The sequence below is a fragment of the Loxodonta africana genome, chromosome 9, assembly GCF_030014295.1.
Source record: "Loxodonta africana isolate mLoxAfr1 chromosome 9, mLoxAfr1.hap2, whole genome shotgun sequence".
Lineage (NCBI taxonomy): Eukaryota > Metazoa > Chordata > Mammalia > Proboscidea > Elephantidae > Loxodonta > Loxodonta africana.
Genome location: NC_087350.1, coordinates 68,248,742 through 68,272,450, shown reverse-complemented (window position 1 = coordinate 68,272,450; position 23,709 = coordinate 68,248,742). Strand labels below are relative to the sequence as shown.

The window sequence follows — 23,709 nt, the reverse complement described above, 5'->3', positions numbered from 1 at the left end:
AAAAGTCAGCAGTTCCGACCCACCATCCACTCCGAGGGAGAAAGATGTGGAAGTCTGCTTCCATAAAGATCACAGTCTTGTAAAACCTTAGGGGCAGTTCTACTCTGTCCTAAAGGGTTGCTATGAGTCAGAATCAACTCTAACGACAACAGCCCTCCCACCGACGTCCCTGAAGTCCTGGGACAAGTGACTGGCTTTCCCATGTTCTCCAGGACAGCTGCCTCATGTAGAAAGAAGATAACAGCTCACTTAGCCTACACCAGATGTATCAGGAGTCATGGCACAGTCAAATGTAAAGCCTTCTTACTGACAGCTTAAACATAATGACTTAACTTTGACATATTCAATTTTAACAACAGGACAGTTTTTGCTTTGACTTTTAAGGAACTGCATGAATGTAATAACCTGTGAAAATGATGAACAAATGTATACTCTTTGAGAACACTTACAGGTGTAGCTGAATTCTGCTGATGGGTCAGAGTCCAAATTTCTGGAAGTGACCTTTCTATCAGCTGCAGAGTATCTTCAAAGGCCTTTTGTAATTCTTTTGCTTGCTCATCAAACGCAAAGAGAAACAGCACTTTTAAAATACGGTATACTTCATCTAGAGAGAAGAAATGAGAGACACTGGTAAGCTGAATCCCAGCCCCACTGCTACTATCACACCACAGTTTCTGTCCCAAGCAAAAAATATCGGCACTACTGCTGCTATCTCCCACATTTTCTTCTTTCTTCCCAAATGCTGAGATCATTTAGTATATCTAATATAAAAAGAAAACACACACACTGGGGCCACGCAGGAAGCAGCGCCTCCACAACCTTTATCCTGCTTCACTGCTCATCTCTCGCAGTTCAGTCCTGTGGATGCCAGATGGAGGAAGGCTTCTCAGTTACAGCCCAGAAGGGCTGTTCCAGGAACGTGCTCTGAAGTGACCCTTCCTGCTGAAAGTTTTCTGGCTCTCCTCAGGCTGGAAATTGCATCTTGGTTATCTATTGGCCTCTGCCTGTCTGCATTGCCCGTTTATTATTTTTTGTGGGCAAGAGTCAGCATCAGTATTGAGAACCTACCTTTCAGTTTTTCAACGCTCTGTACCACCTCATTCAATGCCTCCAAAAGGGCCAGATCCTCCAGTGGACTCCCTTCTTTGAGGCTGTGCTTCTTCCGTTCCGCTTTGCGGCGATTCTTAGATGATCGCCTGTTAGAAATCAGAGAAATGTTTAAAACAGGACTCTCCCTGTGTTGAAATGACTAAATAAATGTATCTGTTCGCCACCTCCTTTCTAGGAAACTAGCAACTGTAGATGGTATTTGTGTTTGGAAAAAAACGGTGACAAGATGTTAAAGCCATACATAAAAAAAATTGCAGAGATAAGTCTTATAGGCAGGAAATAATAAGGAAAAACCTTAAAAAAAGTTAAAAAAGTGATGTCTTGCCTCAAAGTTTTCATTAAAACGCAGAGAAAATTGAGGTCAATTCTGATAAGAGTTGGAACCATGAATAAAAGATCAACCAAATGGAATTTCATAATAAAAAACTAAAAAAACTTAAAGGGAGCAAAATAAAACTTAAATAAGGAGACAGACATATCAGATTGGAAGCTGTGTATTGTAATATATGTAAATTCCACTCTTTCCTGCCTCAAAAAAACAAACAAAAAAGAAACCAAACCTGTTGTCAAGTCAATTCTGACTCATAGCGACCCTACAGGACAGGGTAGAACTGCCCCATAGGGTTTCCAAGGAGTGGCTGGTGGATCTGAACTGCTGAACTTTTTGGTTAGCTACCAAGCTCTTAACCACCACACTGCCAGGAATGCACTTTCCTGCCTCAGAGCTCTTCGATTCTGCCATTATAGTTGTCTTGATATTTTCCCTCCCTGACTCCTGAAAGTGCAGTTCTAGTTTTCAAACTTTCCTGCAGCTTCAGATCACCCATACAACCTCACAGACCTCCATTCAGATTCCTAAAGCATTATTCAGTTTAAATATACAATCCTGCGTTCTTTTATATCTCCTAAGCAGGACTATCAACTCTTGTAACTCCTATCTCATTAGTAAGATGTTGGTAACATCTGCTGCACCTAGCATAGCATACCCACACATGGCTGTGCCCACAGAAGTGGTCTGACCAATTGCTATGCTGGGTAAAAGTGCATAACAATTTTTTATAATTTCTTCCAATTCTGATTTTGAATGAAGAAGCCCAAAATCTTTTTTCTTTATAATTTTTCATTTTTTCAGCATCGACACATTACAGTTGCGCATCTACTTGACGAATGAGTAAAATCAGGTTGTATATAAATAAGTACCCAGTGCAAGTGCCTCACAGCCCGGGCTAGCGCAAGCACTGCAGACCGACTGTAATCTCTCAGATATGCTGGGAAAGTCCTTGCACAACTCCCACACTGCCTGAGTAATGTCCGCCTACGCCCGCCCCACTTTCCTGATGGAAAACCAACCCATTGTACTTTCTCCATATACCCAGGATGGCCAATGTGCTGAATAAACATGATACATACGCTGATATTCTGGAGTTACTGTGCGAGTATCTGCCACTCATGTCACTGCCGCTCATGACACTGCTAGTTTCAGAGAAGAGGTCTGACTCTTGAGCATGGGGCCCCTCGTCACCTAGAAAAGCAAAACCAGAAGCACAATGAAAACATTCTCTGCCAATGTAGGTTTACCTTCAGTGGATAAATGGAATACAGTCAACTGGGGCATATGTAAGGATGGATGAAACTTATTACAAGTTGTTCTCAAAATTAAATGAGGTCACATTAAATATAGTTATTATTACTGTGAACCAGTAGTTCACCAAACTTTTTCTTTTTTTTAGCAAAGGAACCTTTGGAAATGAAGAAAGTCATTTTTTAACCACAGAAGTGGTCAGCTGCTTTGGCTGAAGGGGGTGGTGGGGCAGAGTCCTTGTACTCACACTCAGCCCTCCCCCATCACACATGAGCACAGTCATGCTCAGCCCCTAAGGGTCTCACAGAGGCCTCAGACTTCCCCATGGCACAGTAATCAAATCACAGGGGAACGCCAAACAGCTAAGTGTGATGCTGCCCCCATGCCCAAGCATCAGTGGTCTTCAAGCAGACACTCACCCAGATTCACCTGCTGTGCTTGCTCCTTGAGCTCTCGAACCACCAACAAACGCTTCTTATGGCAACTGAACGTGGCTGTCTGAGAGTCCAGAAATGCTAGGTAATTTTTCTGGGCTGCGGAACAGAAGGCAAAATAATTTGAGCATGGTGTTTAAGCCAAGGGGAAAAACTGCAAGGAGGGGATGGAACTTGGAATTTAACAGAAAGAAATGGGCTTCCAGGTTTTCCAAGCAAGATTTTTTTTTCCTTCATGAGCATTAATCTACATAGTTTTAGGAGAATGGCCTGGAGATTGAGAGGCCAGATCTCAAGTGCTCATCAACACGATCCCAGAATACTCTCTACTGATAAACTTCTAAAATCGCCTGAACAAAGACTTGGTATCTAACCTGGGAGTGGAGCAGCAAATAAAAGGAGTGTATGCACAGGAAACTGCCAACAAAAACAGCAGGGAAGAGTCACTTAAGTGCTTCTGCCTAAACACTCATCAAAATGCCCATGGATTTTGAATATATCCACTGATTTCTTAAAGTCATTGTCCAACAGAAAAATACACAAAACATTAATGGCACCAATAGAATATATCAAAAAAAAAAAAAAAAGCAAAATACTACTATCCAAAGACACATTTTGTTAATGGGTATTAGGCCTATGCAGATGAATTATCAGCATTTTCCCAGGTTCTCAATGGTGTGAAAAGTCTATGTAAGAGCTGCCTGGATGGACTGTTGTAGGCCAGAAACGGTGCTTTCAGTATCCAGAGGTTGGGGCACCGAAAGTGAATGAGGAGCCCTAGTGGCACAGTGGTTAAGGGCTCAGCTGCTAACCCAAAGGTTGGCAGTTTCAATTCACTTGGAAACCCTATGGGGCAGCTCTACTCCGTCCCACAGGGTCACTATGAGTTGAAATCAACTCAACGGCAATGGGTTTTTTAATGGATAAGTGAATGATACAAAGAGAAGCTCCCACAGTTTTAATTAAGATGGAAGCGGGAGTAGGCAGGTAAAAGGATAAATGCATGTTAATGTTAAAAGACACTACTTACAGGGTAGACTGTGTTTACAAAGGCAGTTCTTAAAATCAGCCCTCACTCCCTAAGATTTCCATAAGTCTAACTGATGTCCTTTTTTTCCATTTTGCTTTTAAGGGGTCACAGTGACCACGAGAAGATTCTAGAGCTGGTAAGATTCGTCCGTTCTCTAGAAACCACGAACTTTAATTTGCAAAGGTTCTTTATTTTTTTTTTTAATTTTAAACCTACATGAAAGTTGCGTTTGTTCAATGAACATACATATACCCTTCACCTAGATTTACCGATCGTTAACATTTTGCCATGTTTGCTTCCTTTCTGTTTCTTTGTGCAAACTTTTGAGAGTAAGTTGCAGATATCATCTTTCACCACTGAATACTTCAGCATGTATCTCTTAAAAATAAGAATATTATCTTACATAATCACAATACAATTATTAAATGCAGGAAATTTACCATTGATCTAATACTACTATCTAACATACATTTTGTATTTAAATTTACCAAGTATTCCCACAAAGATTCTTAATCGTATCTTATCAAGGGTTTGTAACATTCAAGTATTTTATGCATTACCATTTAACAGTTTAGCATATTAAAAAAATTCCAGTCAAAATTAAATGTTACACCCAGTGGAGAATTTTTATTGATTCCACATAATAACACATTACTAAAGAGTACTCTCCTCTCTCTGCTCCCCATCTCTGTATGTCCAAATGAGGAATTCTATCTAAAAATGTGACCCTTACCTTCTAAAATGGAAGGCTTTATGTTGGTTTCTATGATGTCTAGTCTGTTATATTTGTATACCTGAAAAGAAAAATACAATAATTTTAGGCAAAAAGGCTTTTAGTCAATGAAGAGTTAAGATTCTTGGGAAGAAATGGATCACTTTCAGAGGTGGCCAGGATATTTCTCAGGGAGCAGGCCTCCTACAGGGCAGCCAAAGGACACTCATTTCAGCAAAAACAGTACTGTGAATTTGGAGGACAGACTAATATCCAATATTATAAAAAATAAATTTAAAAAACGGGTTTAAAAACACTGCTTACCCTTAGGCCTGGAAACTGAACTATTTCTACTTAAATTCACTAGCCTCACAAGACAAGGGATGCCAGCTTGTCTCCTTTGTTCTCTTCCTCTGCTTAGCACCCAACATAAGAGACATTAAAAAAATTCTCGTACCATTCTCAGAGCTTCTTCCCAGGCAGTTCCATCTAACAGCAAGAGCACAGCTTCTTCATAATCCTGACAAGGTAACATCAAAGAAGATAACAGGTTAATGCAGCAAGGGTATCAGATGTCACCATAAGACACTGCACAATTGCCTACAGAGCTACCTCTATCTACCCCAGCCTTAACGCTTATAGTCTTAGTTCTTAGCATTGTGCTGGCCTAGAGTCCATATAAATACTAACTCAGAAGACAAAGAAGGGGTGTGTATTCTGGAAATAATGACAAAACACATGGTAAGTATCATCTCTCTACATCCCTGGACATCAAAACCACCAGAGGTCTGTCAGAAATGCCCGTTTCCCCACCTTTACCACCAAGTTTGATTCAGCAAGTATTGGTGGGCTCAGAGATTGTTAACAAGACTACACTATGAAGATGACAGAATAGAACAGTAATCTTCTAAACTTTTTTTTTCTATTATTTTTTCTGTAACTTTTTACTTTGAAAAATTTTAAACCTCCAGAAAACCGAAAAGCTATCATAATTAATACCTGTATACCCTACAGTCTTCAAATGCTTTAGATTCTGTACCCTTACCAGCAAAAATATTTTGAGCATGTACCCCAATATACAATTATTGATCTGTAATTACATACATGTACTAACACACTATGCACCACATAAACCATAAAATTTAATACATTCAAACAGGATGAAATATAAGACAACTGGTTGCGTTTCATCAAATAGTCACTGTCATAAAAAGGGGAGGGAGAATACACATTAAAGGAGATTTAAAAGACACAAGATATGAAATGCAATATATAGCCCTAGAATGGAACCTATTTAAATCAATATACTGTAAAGAACACACAACCACTGGGGAAATATGAATACTAATTATTAGATAAAACTAAAATCTATTAACAAGGAAAGATGGAAATCATAATACAAGCAAAGCAAATTTAAAAACAGCACATAAATCATAATCTCATTTTGGTTAAAAATACATACACATCCGTAGGCTTAGAAAAAACGGGAGGGAACACAACGAGGTGCTAATAACAGCAATCTCTGGGTGGTGGGAATACGGTGTTTTTATTTTCTTGTGTTTGCTTATCAGCATTTTAAACAATATATAATGCATATATACTACTTCTAATAAAAAAACAACACTGTTGCCATCGAGTCGATTCCGACTCAGAGCAACTCTATACCACAGAGTAGAACTGCCCTGCAGGGTTTCCAAGCAGTGCCTGCTGGATCCAAACTGCTGATCTTCTGGTTAGCCGCTGTAGCTCTTAACCACTACACCACTGGGGTTTCCACTTCTAATTAAGTTAGTTTAATTAAAAGAGAAGTAAAAATAATACAAGTAGACGTTCTATTTTCTTTCCACGCCCCAATAGATCATCTTACACTAAGAGGCAAATACCAAAGTCTACAAAAGGGCATAGCAGGATGTACTCTGTGATCTAGTATTTTAAAAATCAGCAAATACCACATAAAAATCCTATTTCCAGCTTGTCTTGGAAGCATGGCAAGCAACCACTGGTGGATGCAACTTCCCTTACGTCAGTACGCAGGCGGCGGTTTACCACAATCCCTACCACTCCGTTACACTTGGCCCACTCATTAACATCCCTGTAACTCTGGTCTAAACCTTAAAAAAAAAAAAAAAAAAAAAGACAAAGAGAAGAAAGAAGAACGCCTCTAGCTTCCAAAGTTCTATGTTATTTGAGTCTATCAGTTTCTCAATTCTTTCATGTTTAAAGTCCAATACTATTTAAAGGAATACAAGAAATCCATTATCCAACAAAGTAAAATTCATAATGTCTAACATCAAATAAAAAATTACCTGGCAAAGATGCAGGAAAAATCAATCATTAGACTCACAGAATCAATCACAGACTCATCAAAAATGGCCAAAATGATGGAGTTATCAGACAAGGATGGTAAGAGAGCTAATTAGTAGTCCACCTCACAGAACTTCTATTTAGAGACGTACTGAATTTAGATTTCCAAGTCAAGCTGGCAAGATGGAACGCCTTCAAGGCAAACACTCTCTGGACTTAACAATTCCCTACCCTTCCATATCACTGAGATGTCCTTGCTTGTTAACAAGAGAGGTTTCAGAAAAGAAGAACTAAGCTTACCTGGGCATACTGTTCCAAAACTGTAGCTGCATCACTGTGCTTCCTCTGTTCAATTAGCTTTCCTGCAAAAAATGATGATAAATATTTGACCACAGCTGGCTTGTTAAGAACAGTATTACCAAAACTCAGGTTGAAAGTTTTCGTTGGCACAAAATAGTTTCGTTGGCTTAAAGCATTTATTTAAATTAAAATAACATTTTAGAGATTGAGCTCTATAGAGTTTACATTCAAATAGAACTGCTTTAAAACAGCATTTTCAAAAGTGCTCCCTAAGGCTGTTCCAACAGATAATAAGACAATACAAAAAAGACCCCAGGGTCAAGTACATTTGTGAAGTAACAGGTAAAACAAAGTTAGATTCTTTTACTGAAGTGCTTCCTCAGTGTGTCTTTATAAAGTACCAAACTATGTGTTTTGTGAATTTTTGAGGGAAAGAGGTAGACATACCATGGAGTCCTATTTCAAATGGCAGTTAGAATCTGAATTTAGCATGAGATGTGAGAATCATGTATAGTCAAAATGAGCCATGAAAAATGCTTGCAAAAACATGCATATGGGAAATTGACATAGTATTGCTTACTAATTCATTTCTTCTTCTAACAGAATTCAAAAAAACGCCTTGTTGTTGGGTCGATTCCAACTCACAGCAACCTTACAGGATGGAGTAGAACTGCCCCCCTAGGATTTCCAAAGAGCAGCTGGTGGATTTGACCTGCTGACCTTTTGGTTAGTAGACAAGCTCTTAACTACTATGTCACCAGGGCTCCCTCTAATAGAAAGACACTGCACTAGATGGAGGTAGTTGGCTTATGTGTGGGGGTCATGTGATATCTTCAGATCCTAGAATCACTCTCAGCCCAGTTGAGACTATCACACTTTGAGAGGCACACAGGACTGGAGACTGGCCAAGGGACTGGCAGATCTGCTCCCATCTCATGCTCACTCCAGGGCATATCATCCCTGAAAAAAACAGGTAGAATCACATCCACTACAAGCAGTCCCTGGGTTACGAACATCCAATATACAACTGGTAGTTACAAACCAACTCCCATAACGCCTATTACTGGTCTTACCCCATCTGGAGCGAGGGAGAATGAAGAAAACCAAAGACACAAAAGGAAAGATTAGTCCAAAATACTAATGGACCACAACTACCACGGCCTCCAGCAGACTGAATCCAGCACAACTAGATGGTACCCAGCTACCAACACTGACTGTTCTGACAGGGATCACAATAGAGGGTCCCGGTTTGAGCTGGAGAAAAATGTAGAACAAAATTCTAACTCACAAAAAAAGACCAGATTCACTGGCCTCACAGAGACTGGAGGAACCCCTCAAGAGTATGGCCCCTGGACACCCTTTAAGCTCAGTAATGAAGTCACTCCTGAGGTTCGCCCTTCAGCCGAAGATTAGACAGCCCCATAAAACAAAACAAGACTAAAGGTACACACCAGCCCAGGAGCAAGGACTAGAAGGCAGGAGGGAACAGGAAAGCTGGTAATAGGGAACCCAATGGTCAGAAGGGGAAAGAGTTGACATGCTGTGGGGTTGGTAGCCAATGTCATGAAACAGTAAGTGTACTAATTGTTAATGAGAAGCTAGTTCTGTAAGCCTTCATCTAAAGGACAGTAAAAAAAAAATTTATTAAAAATTTGAAGTACGAGCAGTGCCCAGGTTACTAACGTCTGACTTCGGGACAATCAGACTTATGGACAACTCGGTTTAGGGGTGATTTGTACTTGCCCTTCAATGATACGTAAATTTGCCCTCACTTTGAAACGACTGAACTGACCCCTACAAGCAACAAATTCTTCTTCACAATCACCTTCACTTGCTACACATCCAGCTTGTAAATCACTGAAAAGGCTGAGTCTTTTCTTGCACTAAAGTAAGGCTAAATTAGAGCCATACACACCTGTTCTGACTTAATTCTTAAAGACACTCAGGAACGGATCTAGTTCGTGACCCAGGGACTGCCTGTATATACAATGGTTTGAACTAACAAACAGATGCTACTCTGTGATGTGGGTGAAACATTATTATTACTGTATTATTATGTTAAAGATGTTTTAGTGCATCTGGAAGTATCTTTAATGTTTTTTAAGCATATAAAAATATATACTAAGCCAAACATTTGAATAACAGATATTAAATATAAACCGTATCAACCTTTTTTATACAACTAATGTGTGCCTTCTGTGTTTATTTGATGGCTGTGCCTCCCCCGCCGCCCCCGTGAGATATTTTCGTAAGCGTGCTATGCTAATTTTTCAGCAACGTGTGGACGAGGATTGGCAGGCGGTGCTTGTGAGAGTGTCTGGGGTCGGGGAGGGGCCCCGTACGGCACTGCCAGCAAACACAGAAGGCACACATTATTTGCGCAGAAGGCACACATTATTTGCGTAAAACACAGTAACTATTCTGACTTACGTACACATTCAACTTACAGACTTAACCAAAAAAAAACAAAAAACACCCTGTTGCTGTCAAGTTGATTCTGACTCACAGTAATCCTATAGGACAGAGAAGAACTGCCCCATAGAGTTTCCAAGGAGCACCTGATGGATTTGAACTGCCGACCTTTTGGTTTAGCTGTAGCTCTTAACCACTATGCCACCAGGGTTTCCAAAGACAGACTTAGGAAGAGAACTAATTCATAATCCAAGGACTGCCTTATTTAAACAGTCATCTTTTGTTTGCTCAGCTTGTGGAAACTGCCCAAGTTAAATATGCACATGAACTGTGCCTCTACTGTACAATTCTCAAACATCTTCGATCACTGCTCCTCCATCTTTTTTCTGTTTGTTTTTGGCTAAGCATCTGGGAGAACCAGGTGTACTGCATAATGAGACAGGAAACAGCAAGCGAAAAGTTGAAAGAATATAAATAATAAATCTTAAGAACAAAGTTAAAAAAAAAACAACCAAACCCATTGCTGTCGAGTTGATTCTGACTCATACAGACTGTAGCGCAATGGACTGTTTCTGTGTGGTCTTCTAGCCACAATTGTGTAACTCCCAACCAAGTGATTGGGTGGGATTGTGCAAATTAGGCAACTGTGGCCCACCAAAGGAACTGGTTGGTTTTGCCTTAAAGGAGACCCAATTTCAGAGTAGAGAGAAGATCCTACCACCAACAAAAAAGAACAGCCAGGAGCGGAGAGTGCATCATTTGGGTCTGGGATTCTTACACCGAGAAGCTCCTGGACCCAGAACTGAAACCCTGAAGATGGTGAGAAGGGGCAGCAGAGAAATGGTGACAGGAGGGACCAGCAGGAGACTGTACAGTGAGCTTCCTGGCCCACAGAGTGAGAAAGCTAGTTCCTTTGGGCACTTACTGGCAGGGGCTAACAGAGCTTTTTAACACTTGCCTGAGCAGGGCAGAAGCCTACGACCAGAGAGGAGTGCCTGCAAGCATGGCTAAAAAGAGCCTGTCCTGATGGAAGAACTGTATCCTGAGTGTTCCTGAGCCTGAACTGTAACTTGTTACTTCCCTAATAAACCCCATAATCGTGAGTATTGTCTGTGAGTTCTGTGTGGCCACTGCAATGAATTATCGAACCCAGCGGAGAAGTGGAGAGTGCTGTGGGAAGGACGGTCTGTGTTAGAATTGGTAAAGAGGATGGAGGGAGGAGGCCTGTCTGACCTCCGCCTCACAGGAATTAGCCTTGGGCTATTGATCTTGAATCTCTTTCTCCCTTGTGGAGAGGAGGTCACAGGCCGCCCTCACTCCATTTTTAGAGACCCTATTGGACAGAGTAGAACTGCTCCATTGGGCTTCCAAGGCTGTAATCTTTATGGAGGCAGACAGGCACATTTTTCTCCCACAGGGCAGCTGGTAGGTTCAAATCACTGACCTTTTGGTAGCAGCTGAGCACTTAACCAGGGCTCCTTCCAGAACAAAGTCAGACAGCATAAATTACCAATAACTTAAGTTTCTAAAGCAGAAGTAACAAGGCAGCCAGAACAAATCATTAAAAGTCCTGAAATAAGGAATTTTCAGCACTAGTAAAAAGAGTTCAACTTGGAAACTGAGAAGGCTTATAGAAGAGCCTACAGACTCATAACCTGAAAATGGCAGAAAAAAGTGATACTGTCATGTTGTTGTTAGTTACACATATATATAGTTTCAAAGGAAAACGATTAATGCAAATAACTAAGGAAAGTACGTACATAAATTTAACAGGATATAACCTGGAATTTTTTAAGTACTGCTCTTTTTGGTGGGTGGGTGGGTGGGGATGGGGACCACCACACTATTTACAAGAGTCTTGAAAAGGTAGGGGGAAAATATACCAGTCAGTCATTTACTTAAGCATATACACATATTCATGCTTACACACAAAGAGTAAGGCACCAATAGCATTATTTATAAAGGAGAACATGCAATGTGCTGGAGGACAATGACATCAATAAACAAATGAAAAACAGACTATGTAGAAACACAGCAGAATGCATATGAAATAAAGTTAAAACACAGTGAAAATTGTGATTATAACCATATATCACTATGTTATATATATAAAACCCAAACTCATTGCTGTCAAGTAATTCTGACTCATAGAGACAGTACAGGGCAGGGTAGAGCTGCCCCATAGGGTTTCGATGGCTGTAATCTTTACGGAGGCAGACGGCCACATCTTTCCCCCATGAAGCTGCTGGTGGGTTCAAAAAGCCAACCATTTGATTAGCTTTCAAGAGCTTAACCATTGTACCACTAGGGCTCCTTTATATATGTACATGTATACATACATAAAATATATAATACATACATGATCAAGAAAGAAGCCACGGAAAATAATTATAAAAAATTGTAACAGTGGCTAACATTGAGTATTAACTCTGTTCCAGGTACTATTTTAAGAGCTTTATGTGTATTTAACTTTAATACTTCCTACAACTCTACTGCATTGAGCAAATCTGTGTCAAAAGACCTGAGGTGTTAAAAAGCAAATATGTCACTTTGAGGACTAAGGTGTGCCTGACCCAAGCCATGGTATTTTCAATCGCTTCATATGCAGGCAAAAACGGGGCAATGGATAAGGAAGACCAAAGAATTGATGCCTTTGAATTATGGTTTGGTGAAGAATATTGAAAATACCATGGACTGCCAGAAGAATGAACAAATCTGTCTTGGAAGAAGTACTGCCATAATGCTCCTTAGAAGGGAGGATGGCAAGACTTCATTTCATGTACTTTGTACATGTCATCGGTAGAGACAAGTCCCTGGAGAGTGCTATCATGATTGGTAACGTAGTGGGTCAGTGAAAAAGAGGACCCTCAATGAGATGGATTGACACAGTGGCTACAACGATGGGCTCAAGCATAGCAACAATGGGTTCAAGCATAGCAATGATTATGAGGATGGTGCAGGACCAGGCAGTGTTTTGTTCTGTGGTACACAGGGTCACTATGGGTTGTAACTGACTTGATGGCATCTATCAACAACAACAATCCTATTGCTGTTATCATTCCCATTTTAAAGATGTGGCTACTGAGATAGAGAAAAGTAACTTGCTTAATAGTCCATAGCTAACACATGAGGGAGGCTGAATTCAAACCCAGGCAATCTACCTTCATAGACCATGCTCTTAACCAGCAAATATAAGTTAGATATAGGTGTTTGAATTTTTTAAGTTTGATATTTTCTACAAGACAATTATTCTGAACTCCTTAATAAGTCCTGTCATGGAACAACAAAGACAAGGGCAGGGGGGCTGTTCTAGGTTAAAACAAGTACAACAACAACCAAATGCAAACATGAATCTTGACGATTTTTAGGGAGGGGTAGGGACTACCCACAAAAGACATTTCTGGACAATTGAGGAAATTTCAATTTGGGCATTAGATAACATTATGGAACTATTGTTAATATTGTCAGGTTTGATTAGTAGTATTGTGGTTAAGAGAATATCCTTAATCTGAGGAGATACAAGCTTAAGAAGTCAGGGGTGAAATATCATTATATCTGCAACTTACTTTCAAACAGTTCTTCCAAAAAAAGAAAAAGTGTGTGTGTGTGTATGTGTGTGTACATGCAGAAAAAGAGGGAGAGGAGAAAAATATAAAGCAAATGGGGTCAGATTTAATTGGAAATTGTATATGGGTAGTCATTATATTTCTCTCTCGGCTTTTCTGTAGATTTGAAATGATTTAAGATAAAAAGTTGAAGGATAGAAAGCTTTTATCTAATACAATTTTTTAAAGTTCAAGATTTTAAGGTAGTTTAAAATACTTGAGTATTACAAGGCCAGACATGTTATTAGGTGGAAAAGGGTGAATTACAGAGTAACAGCTGAGCATGACTTAAGCACAGCTCTGATCTCTAGGTGTTACTAACAGCATTTCCTTCTCACTGAGGGTGTTCAGAGTGTAAAGAATGTCACAGACCTTTCTCTAGACTGTTGTGACAAAGCAGGCCTCCTTCCTGCAGCTTCTCCTTGTGCCTTAGGCACTGCCGAGAGGGTCAGGGCCCCTACTTAGCTCTTCTCATAGGTGGTCCTGAACCTTCCTCCACTCCATGGAATAAGACTCTGGTAGCAGTCTCCCCTGTGGTACAGGCAATCCCTAGACCCTAAAGCAGCTAGCTTTCTGACTGTTCAAACATTTGGCCTTTTCTTCCACCTCACTCTGACAACTGCTATTGTTGTTTCCTTTCCCAAATGGCCCACCGCCAAATTCTTACAGGGCACATGGCCACCTGGCTACACTTTTCTAGGTGTGGCCATATGATGTACATTTCGGCACATGAGATGACAGTGGAAGTGATAGTGTAACTTCTAGGTCATTTCCAACTTCAAGAGAAGTGTTCTCCCAGGATTCTGGCTTTTTCCCTCTCTCCCAACGGCTGGCGTGCAGACGTGAAGATAACCCAGTTACAACCATGAAGACAAGTACAATGCTATGAGCTGGAAGAGCGACACAATGGAAGGTCTCTGAATAACCTCAAAGCAATGCCCAGGCAGCTTAGATCTATCAGTCTTTACATGAGGAAAAAATAAACTTTCTTTATTATGCCATTGCATTTCTGGGCTTCTTTGTTGTAGCAGCTTAACCTTTACCCTCGTTAATACCATTCTAAATTAATTTTTATCAGTGAGTATGAGACTCTCAAGCTATGCCGCCCTAAATCTGCAAAGCTGTCAAACAAAACAAAGAAACAAAGCTTTTTGAAAAAGTAGACAAATAAAACAGTGTTTACCTGCCAGAGTCCTGCCAAGGCCAGCCAGCTGGCCTTTGGTAAAGTTAAGCTGGGCAGCCATGCAGAGGGCTTGCTGCCAGCTGCCACAGGCCAAAAAGGCCTCTAGCGCTTTCTCGTGAGCGCCACAGCGGGCAAACACGAGCCCTGCTGGTTCATGGAGATGCTCCTGCATCAGATGCTCCCCATAAGCAACACTGATATCCTGTGATAAGAGGAAACTTAGGGTTAGTGAGGAAATGTGAGAATCGTTTCATTAAAGCTCCAGTGGAGGTGGCACCTCAGCAATTACACTTGAAACTTTACTGGATAACTTTGGAAAATCCTGTGATTTAGTTAGTCCAATCATTCTTTCATTCAAAATCTTACTGAGGACGTGTCATTTGGTCACTAAACAAATGATTACACAATACTTATGTATGTGCTAGTCTGAGCATATTTACAGGAATGCAAAACAACAACAAAACAACCAACCAACCAACAAGAACAATCACAAAGTCCCTGCTCTTGTAGTGACAAAGATCAGACTTGTAAGTACAACATGGTTTATGACATAATGGTAGATAGTGGTAAGCGGACAGAGAGCAATGGAAGTGCCATTTCAGAGGGCTGTCAGGAAACCGATCTCTGAGGAGAATGACAAGAACAAGCCATGTGAGGAGTCAGAGTACACTCTAGGCAAAGTGAGGCTGGCACTGAGGCTATAGGTCTGAGGTAAAACAAGGCTGGTGTGGTTGGATCAGAGAGCAAGGGATAGCAGAGTAGAGAGGGAGAACAGGGGGTAGCTGTTGGTCAAACACTGCATTCCGAGGCTCAGTGCTAGCCAGGGACACAGAGGAATACAATGTGGTGCACCTGCCCTTAGGGATCTCAGAACCTGGGGGGGCGGGGGCGGGGGAACAAATCAGTAAGCTGGCAGTGTGCTCCTCTGTGTGATAAACGTGATCAAGGTAAGAAATAGGTCCTCAGGGAGCTCAGAGTTTGGCATCTAGTCCAGGAATGGCTCTCTAGACAGACAAGTGGGGCTAAAGGAAGGGGAAGGTAGAGAGGGCAGAGGCCCCACAGGCTGTAAGGCATTTGTGGAACTAACTACGAGGGGCCCGGAGTGTGGGAGAGTGGCAGATGCTGATGCTAAAGAAGCAGGCAGGGGGGCTGGCTCACAGAAAAACATGTGCCATTTACAAAAGAATTGAAAATGGCATAGTGATGGCACAAAAGAGTAGTGGCGACTGGTTGGCATGGGCTCTGTGGTTAGAAAGCCCAGGCTAGCGCCCCACGTCTGCCACTTCAGAGCTCCAGTACGTTGTTTCCTTACCTGTGAAGTGTGGGCAACACCCTCTCAGGTTGTTGTTATGAGGATTACATAATACATTTAACTTACAAGCAAGGCATCTGGCATATGAGAAGCGCTCAATAAGTGTTCGTTAAACAAAAAAAAAAAAAAAAAAAGGAAAACTTTATCCCTTTATCCTGAAATATATGGAAAGGTCTGCATTTTTTAGAACACTCAGTCATGCAGTAGTGAGGCTGGGCTGGAGGAGGCAGCGGAATGGAAGCAGGGAAACCCACGCGGAAGCTGCTGTAGTATCCTGGATGAGGAATCAGGGACAAGTCCTAGGTTTCGGGCAGGGGCAATTTCTTTAGAAAAGGACAGGATCATTCTCCCAAATAAGAAACTCAAGGTGGGGCTAATTACTTTTAACACAAACCTTGAAAACAAGGACAGTGTTACGGACTTAGACTTCTCACCACCTTCCAGCTAATGCACAAAGCAAAGCCAGGATGAGCCCATCTCACACACCTTGTACTGCTGCGAGTCTGGTGGGTATAACTTCAGAGCTTTGTTATATAAGTTTTTATCTTTTATTAAGTTTAAGCATTCTGGGAAGTACTCAGGTCCTGTAGGAATAAGATGCATACAAACATAGGTTCAGACTTTGGAAGCACAATGGATTTCATTTATACCAACAGTCCTCAAAAAAAAAAAAACCAACAAGGAGTCTTTTTAAGACCTATAGAATCAGAGTTTCTGGAGAAGGGAAGCCAGGAATTTGAACTTTTAACAAGCACCAGTGGAAATTCTGAGAAGCACTAATTGGGATTAGTATTCCATTTAAAAGAAATTCTTTCTATACTATCCCTGACAAATAACTATTTAGTCCACTGTTTTCTCAACCCCCTTCAAAAGAGTCACCTGGGTGGGGGTGCTTATTAAACACCCACACTCCTGAGTCCTCTCCCAGACCAACTCAATCAGATTATCCAGGGAAGCTGGAAGCCAAGTGCTTACCAAGCACCCCAGGGGGTTCTTCCCTGTCCCTGTTTCTGTCTCAGGAAAGAGTCATAGCAGCTGAAGCCACAGGTTTCAGCACGGGACAGATAAAACAGGAGGCAAGCAAAATGACGGCCACTGTACTTGTTCTACTCCATCAATGCCAATGGAACTGTGCCTTCAGGGCACTGGGTGGTGGGCAGCGCCACTCACTTCAGACAAGCTGTGGTTTCCCTCAGGTTGCAAACACCACGAGATGAGTTACATTATCAGTCAGTTTTGATTTTGAGACAATAAAGTCAATTTAGGAGGTGATCATTCTTAACCCAAAAAAGATGTGCTTTATTTTCTTAGCTAGGGAGCTCCTTCATTCTTTAAAAGTGGTTTGCTACACACTTTTCAGAATACATGATAAAAGAAGGTGCACGTACACACCAAGTTTTTGGGAGCAGAAACTAAACAGTTTCTGTCTAAACTAACATTTTATTTATACCTCGCTTAGTTCCGAAGAAGATGTGAAGCCGAAATAAACACACTAACCCTCATCACACTCACCGCATTTGCTGAGGTGGCCAATGGCTTTTTCATACCGTTTCAAGTGTTTGTCTATAGTGAACCGCTGATAATTACTTTCCATTTTCTTAAGTGAATTAAGAAATGGAAGATATTCTTTGGGATCCTAAGAAGATAAAACAATAAGCTGAACTTACTGTGTGTAATTATGTTTACATATAAAAATATTTAATTTGCAGCAATAAATCCAAAACTATATAACTTTAAACTTACATTAATACAGTAATTACATATTATATAGTACATAAAATGAAACTATATAAAAAGTTTTTGGCAAAAATGCGTCAAGATACGAGTATTATTTTCACTTAGAATAAAAACTAATTCTTTAAGTCTCACAATAGCCATATATTTCATAGGCTAATAAGGAAAAAAGGTTCCAATCTAGAAGACATTCAATAAATGCATCCTGGTTTTTCCTAAAAGTGTAAGGCATTGTGCTTGGTGCTGTTTTCGTGACTTTTCATGCCCACCATTTGCAAAGGCCAAAAGTGTTAAAATAGGTAAAATTATACTGAATTGGACACAAAACTTTGATTCACCGCCAACCAAGTATTAATTGGACTTGATCATCTTCAGCTCTGTGGGCACGCCCTGTAAGAGAATTCTTTTTCTTCTTAAAGAAATATGCTTCCTGTTTTCAATGCAATTTCACTGGGCATACAAGTGAATATATGCAAGAATAATACAGGGAAAAAAGATAAGACAGTAAATAATTAAATGCTCATGGATGTTATATGGGAGAAAAATGTGGGCCAGAATATTCAATCAACCAACACTGAGTAAGAATTTGATGTGTACAAAGAGTGAAACACAACCTTTAACCTTTAGGAAACTTGCAGCCTAGTAGAAGAGACAGACCATTGTACACAGGGTAGGTGTTGGGTGCAATGGAAGCACATACGAGGTCCGACTAGTCTAGTGCCTCAGTGGTGGGCAGAAGGCAACCATGGCTTACTGGGAAGATGCCACCTCAGCCAAGATGCAGATGAGTAGGAATTAGCCAGGTGAATGAGGAGGGCAAGAGTGGTGGAGGCCCAGGAGAGGCAAAAGTAATGCCAGCTGCAAAGGCATGTGGGGTTGGTGGGTGGGGGAGGAAATAAAAAGCTTTTCTCTGCGGGCAGAAAAAGTATAATATGAAGAGATGAGAATGTAGAGATGCACAGTGGCTGGATCATGAAACAGTTTTTAAGTAGTATTACGGTTTCTGAACTTTATGATAGGGACAATGGGGAGCCCAAGAAGGATTTTAAGCCAAGGAATAAAGAATCAGATTTTCCTTTTTGGAATGAGAACTCTGGCAACGGTAAAGAAGGGACAGATAGGGGACAAGACTGGCCAGAAAAAAGAGCAGACCAATAGTGCTGAAGCTATTTGACTGCGTGGGGCACACTAAGGTAGGACAAGAGACTCTGAACCTTTCTATCCCCCGTGTTTCCACTTTCCATTGGAAAAAAAGAGCTCAATGATAAAGAGCCGGGGCAAAACATATGAATCCTTTGTTGTATTTCCACTTTACAAGAAGAATTAGTTCATACACATGCCTATAATCTTAACAAATCACCAAGAAATTTTAGTTGACTTATGCAACCTAGCAATCATAAAAGTTTGACAGAATGAGGCTTAGGAGCAGGGCCCTGGAGAACTACAGATCTGCCCCTAGTCTGGTTCTCAGGGTGTAACATCAGGCAAGCTACTGACCTCTTAGGAGCTGGGCTTCATACAGCCATGACATATAAACAAAAACCAGAAAGATGTAAAAGTAATAACTCCGCATACCTTTTGTGACTTCTCAGCTACCATGAGGACCAAATCAAAGTCATAGGTCCCAAGAGAATGATCATATAATTCATTAACGTCTACCAGAAGCAGCAAATATTTCAGGGCCTCTTCTGCACTCACAGCATCAGGAACAGATGGGGCATTTCCTGTTAGCGTTTAAGAAAACAAAACATTTGAGGAAAAAACCACATATTTAGCAACAAAACTGAAAAAACAAAACGGTAAATTTTCTTGACAGAACGGGGCACCAAATGAATATATATTTTTCATTCTTTTGTACATGTTTTGTAGGGCAGCACTCAAAAAGTCTCATGTTAAAATGGCGGCCGAAAGGCCACATGTTAAATCTGTGATGGGGCAATGACATGGCAATGGGGATGGTCCTGGTCAACATGATCTCCAGAGTTTAGGTCACTTTTAAACAGTCTCTGTGAAGGGGTCTCTACCTTGAAGCTTGTGTACCTTCTGTAGCACAACTTCCAGTTCTGGGGTGGTTTTCTTCACATGAGAGGTGAGTATTGACAGGCAGTACCTGAAGTAATAAGTGAAAAATGCCAGCATGAGAAAGATGAATAAGCTGAACGAAGCACAACTATGAAAACCAAAACCCAAACCCACTGCTGTCGAGTCGATTCCGACTCATAGCGACCTATACGTGCACAACTATATATATGCACAACTATACATGTCTGTTATTTACCAGACGCCAACTAACGACAGTTTACATACTTGTGAGGATTTATGTTCTCCATGGCCGCTCTCAGGGTGTCACAGATAAGGTCTACATTTTTCCCATCAGGATCCCTGGGCAGCTGAACACTGGTGGAGACGGGTGGAGGGTACATGGTCTTTGTAACATCTTCTTCCCTAAGAACAGGTGTGTATTAAACAGTCACTAATTGAACATGTGCCCCAGTTATCAAACTACTAACATATACCTAGGAGTACCAATGAGACAGTACCAGTACGACTGGCTGTTGGAAAACACCACTTAGTTGTAAAAATATTCATACATGGTGGAAAAGTGAAAAGTTTATGACTAACTTTTAAATCTCAGTCTGAATGCTTAGCAGTTCATCACACAAAAAAGTGAATCATGCAAATTGTACTGAATTCTAAGTGATAAAAACTTCAGGACTCAGTTGTCAAATTTTGCTATATTACTTGTACTTTTAAAAAATCACATCAGTTTACAGAAAGTCTGGGAGTTTCTTATAAAAACTAAACTTACAGTGACCTATAACCAAGCAATTCATTCCGAAGTATGCATTCAAGATAAATGAAGGCGTGTTCACCAAAGACTTGTATGATAATGTCCATAGAAGCTTTATTCCTATTAAGCCCAAAGTGGGTATAGTCCAGGTGTCCATTAATGGGGGGCTGAATAAACTGTGGTATATTCACATAGCGGCATACCACTGAAGAATAAAACCAGGTGAACTAGTGATACACGCACCAGCATGATGATTCTCAAAGCATTATGCTCAGTGAAAGAAGCTCTATTTATACACAAAAATAAACACTGTATGGCTCCATTTACATGAAGTGCTAGAACAGGCAAAACTGATCTATGATGAAAAACTCAGACAGCAGTTGCCTGGGGTGTAGACAGGGACTGACTGAGAAAGGACCTGAGGAAACATTCTGAGTTGAAAGAAATGTTCTCTATCTTGAGAGGGTTTGGGGCCACATGGAATTACATATTTATCAAAACTCAACGAATGGTACACTTATGATTTGTACATTTCATTTCAGATAAACTTTACCTTAAAAACAAAAAACTCCATACACCAAGGATGCAATCTAGTTCATGCTATGAAAGGAGGTACTGAGGGGTAAAGTGGACTCTTGCCCACAGCTGAGTTTGAAATACAGCTAAAAACAAGATGAATGGATGGATGGACAGATAGCAGAGAGGGAAAAAGCAAAGAGAGCAGAATATGAACTGCAGAATCCAGCTACTGGGTACCATATGCCTACTGCACAACTGTCTCAACTTTTCGGTATTTTTAAAAATTTTCATTAAAAAGTTGGAAAACAATCATGTCAGAGAAAGACACCATATGATTTCCATCTCCCAAGGAAAACAAAGTTGTTTTTCTTAAAAGCAAATAGTTTCACATGCATACCTAAAATTAAGTAATCAAATAACATCAAATAATAATTCTGAATGACATGTTTTAAAGTCAGTTTTTAAATAGGTTGTTTTTAATTTCAGTTGGATATGTTGTAATATTGCCCATCTCATTTCTTATTCGGGTTATTTGCTTCCTCTCCTGTTTTTCTTTTGTCAGTTTGCCCAATGGTTTATCAATTTTGTTAATTTTTTCAAAGAACCAGCTTTGGTCTTGTTAACTCTTTCAACTGTTTTTCTGTTTTCTATTTCATTTAGTTCTACTCTAATTTTTATTATTTCCTTTCTTCTAGTGCCTGAGGGTTTCCTTCTTTCTATCTGTTCAAGTTGTAGGGATAATTCTTTGATTTTGGCCCTTTCTTCTTTTTGGATGTGTGCATTTATTGAAATAAATTGACCTATGAGCGCTGCTTTTGCTGTGTACCAAAGGTTCTGACAGAAGTATTTTCATTCTCATTGGATTCTATGAATTTCTTTATTACATCCTTAATGTCTTCTATAACCCAGTCTTTTTTGAGCAGTGTATTGTTCAGTTTCCAAGTGTTTGATTTCTCTTCCCTGCTTTTTCTGTTATTGATTTCCACTTTTATGGCCTTATGGTCAGAGAAGATGCTTTGTAGTATTTCAATGTTTTGGATTCTGCTAAAGCTTGCTTTATGACCTACCATGTGGTCTATTCTAGAGAACGTTCCATGTGCACTAGAAAAGAAAGTATAGTTGGTTGCCGTTGGGTGGAGTGTCCTGTATATGTCTATGAGGTCAAGTTGGTTGACTGTGGCATTTAGATCTTTGGTGTCTTTATTGAGCTTCTTTCTGGATGTCCTGTCCTTCACCAAAAGCAGTGTGTTGAAGTCTCCTACTATAACTGTGGAGCTGTCGATCTCATTTTTCAATGCCATTAAGAGTTTATGTACCTTGCAGCCCTGTCATTGGGTGCATAAATATTTAATATGGTTATATCCTCCTGGCATATTGTCCTTTTAATCATTATATAGTGAGCTTCCTTACCCTTTGTGGTGGATTTAACTTTAAAGTCTATTTTGTCAGAAATTAATTTCCATCCTTTGAGTTTTAGTTTGTTTGTGTCTCTAAGTCTAAGGTGTGTCTCTTGTAGGCAGCATATAGATTGTTTTTTTATCCATTCTGCCACTCTCTGTGTCTTTATAGGTGCATTTAGTCCATTTACATTCAGCGTAATTATGGATAGGTATGAGTTTAGTGCTGACATTCTGATGTCTTTTTTTGTATGTTGTTGACAGTTTCTTTTTCCCACTTAATTTTTGGTGCTGAGTAATTTATCTTTATATGTTGTCTTTTCCTCTTATTTGTTGCTGTTGATTTTGTTTCTACTGAGTCTCTATTTTTTTCTTGTATTTTATTATGATGAGCAGGATAGTCTCCTTTGTGGTTACCTTAATATTTACCCCTATTTTTCTAAGTTTAAACCTAACTTTTATATCTTTGTATCGCCTTGTCTTCCTCTCCATATGAAAGATTTATGACTACATTTCTTAGTCCCTCTTTATTATTTTAATGTTGTCTTCTTTTACATAATGACATTGCTGTTCCCTGTTTTGAGCGTTTTTTTTTTATCTTGATTTATTTTTGTGGTTTCCCTGTCTGGGTTAATATCTGATTGCTCTATCCAATGTTCTAGTCTTGGGTTGATACCTGATATTATTGATTTTCTAACAATAGACTGTCTTTAAAAGAGGGGACAAAAGGAGAAACCAGTACATTTGGCATCTAAAAGTTGTAGTATGAAAAAGTATACTGAATAGCCTAAGTAATTTTTCTTCTCTAGCTACTTACCTATTTGACTTCCTTAACCAGAAGAAAGAAAACTAGGGGTATTATTATACTCATGAAAAACTTAAAATACTTACTTCAATTCTGTGAAAAACAAATTAATATGATTTACAGAGTCTATCTGTTTTATGAAGGTTTCCACATTCTCAAGAAACACCTACCCAAAAAAAGAGTAAAAAACATTTTAGTTCAGATCACATTAGCTGAACTCTAAAGTGAGCTCAAGCATATGTCAGATCTAGAAAGTTACCTTAGGGTTATGATCATGAAGCAGATTCAGATTTATTCTTAATTTTCTCATGCACTCAAATGCTTCTTTAAACATAAGTCTGTGAGAAGAAAGGGAATGTTTTCATCATTATACAAACCAGTTATAATTAGATTATAGCTGAAATGCAAAAAAAAAAAAAAAAACTACTACTGGGTTTCCACTCAAAACACAAACTGAAAATATTAGGTATCAAGTTCAT

At 39.9% G+C, this 23,709-nt stretch overlaps 1 protein-coding gene across 6 annotated transcripts in view; it reads right to left on the bottom strand.

Moving 5' to 3' along the window:
• The window catches only part of ELP1 (elongator acetyltransferase complex subunit 1), a 70,911-nt gene that overhangs the window by 14,035 nt on the left and 33,167 nt on the right, over positions 1 to 23,709 (bottom strand). For all 6 annotated transcript variants that reach the window (XM_023545070.2, XM_064291633.1, XM_064291629.1 and 3 more), the window contains 15 exons: positions 23,490 to 23,568; positions 23,317 to 23,396; positions 20,026 to 20,163; positions 19,743 to 19,828; positions 19,294 to 19,442; positions 17,497 to 17,620; positions 16,471 to 16,568; positions 14,673 to 14,874; positions 7,473 to 7,534; positions 5,326 to 5,388; positions 4,890 to 4,950; positions 3,112 to 3,225; positions 2,521 to 2,632; positions 1,069 to 1,196; positions 450 to 604 (listed from right to left, as the gene is read on the bottom strand). In XM_023545070.2, the coding sequence (XP_023400838.2) occupies positions 450 to 604; positions 1,069 to 1,196; positions 2,521 to 2,632; positions 3,112 to 3,225; positions 4,890 to 4,950; positions 5,326 to 5,388; positions 7,473 to 7,534; positions 14,673 to 14,874; positions 16,471 to 16,568; positions 17,497 to 17,620; positions 19,294 to 19,442; positions 19,743 to 19,828; positions 20,026 to 20,163; positions 23,317 to 23,396; positions 23,490 to 23,568 (1,651 nt within the window). The remainder of the gene's footprint in view (positions 1 to 449; positions 605 to 1,068; positions 1,197 to 2,520; positions 2,633 to 3,111; positions 3,226 to 4,889; positions 4,951 to 5,325; positions 5,389 to 7,472; positions 7,535 to 14,672; positions 14,875 to 16,470; positions 16,569 to 17,496; positions 17,621 to 19,293; positions 19,443 to 19,742; positions 19,829 to 20,025; positions 20,164 to 23,316; positions 23,397 to 23,489; positions 23,569 to 23,709) is intronic.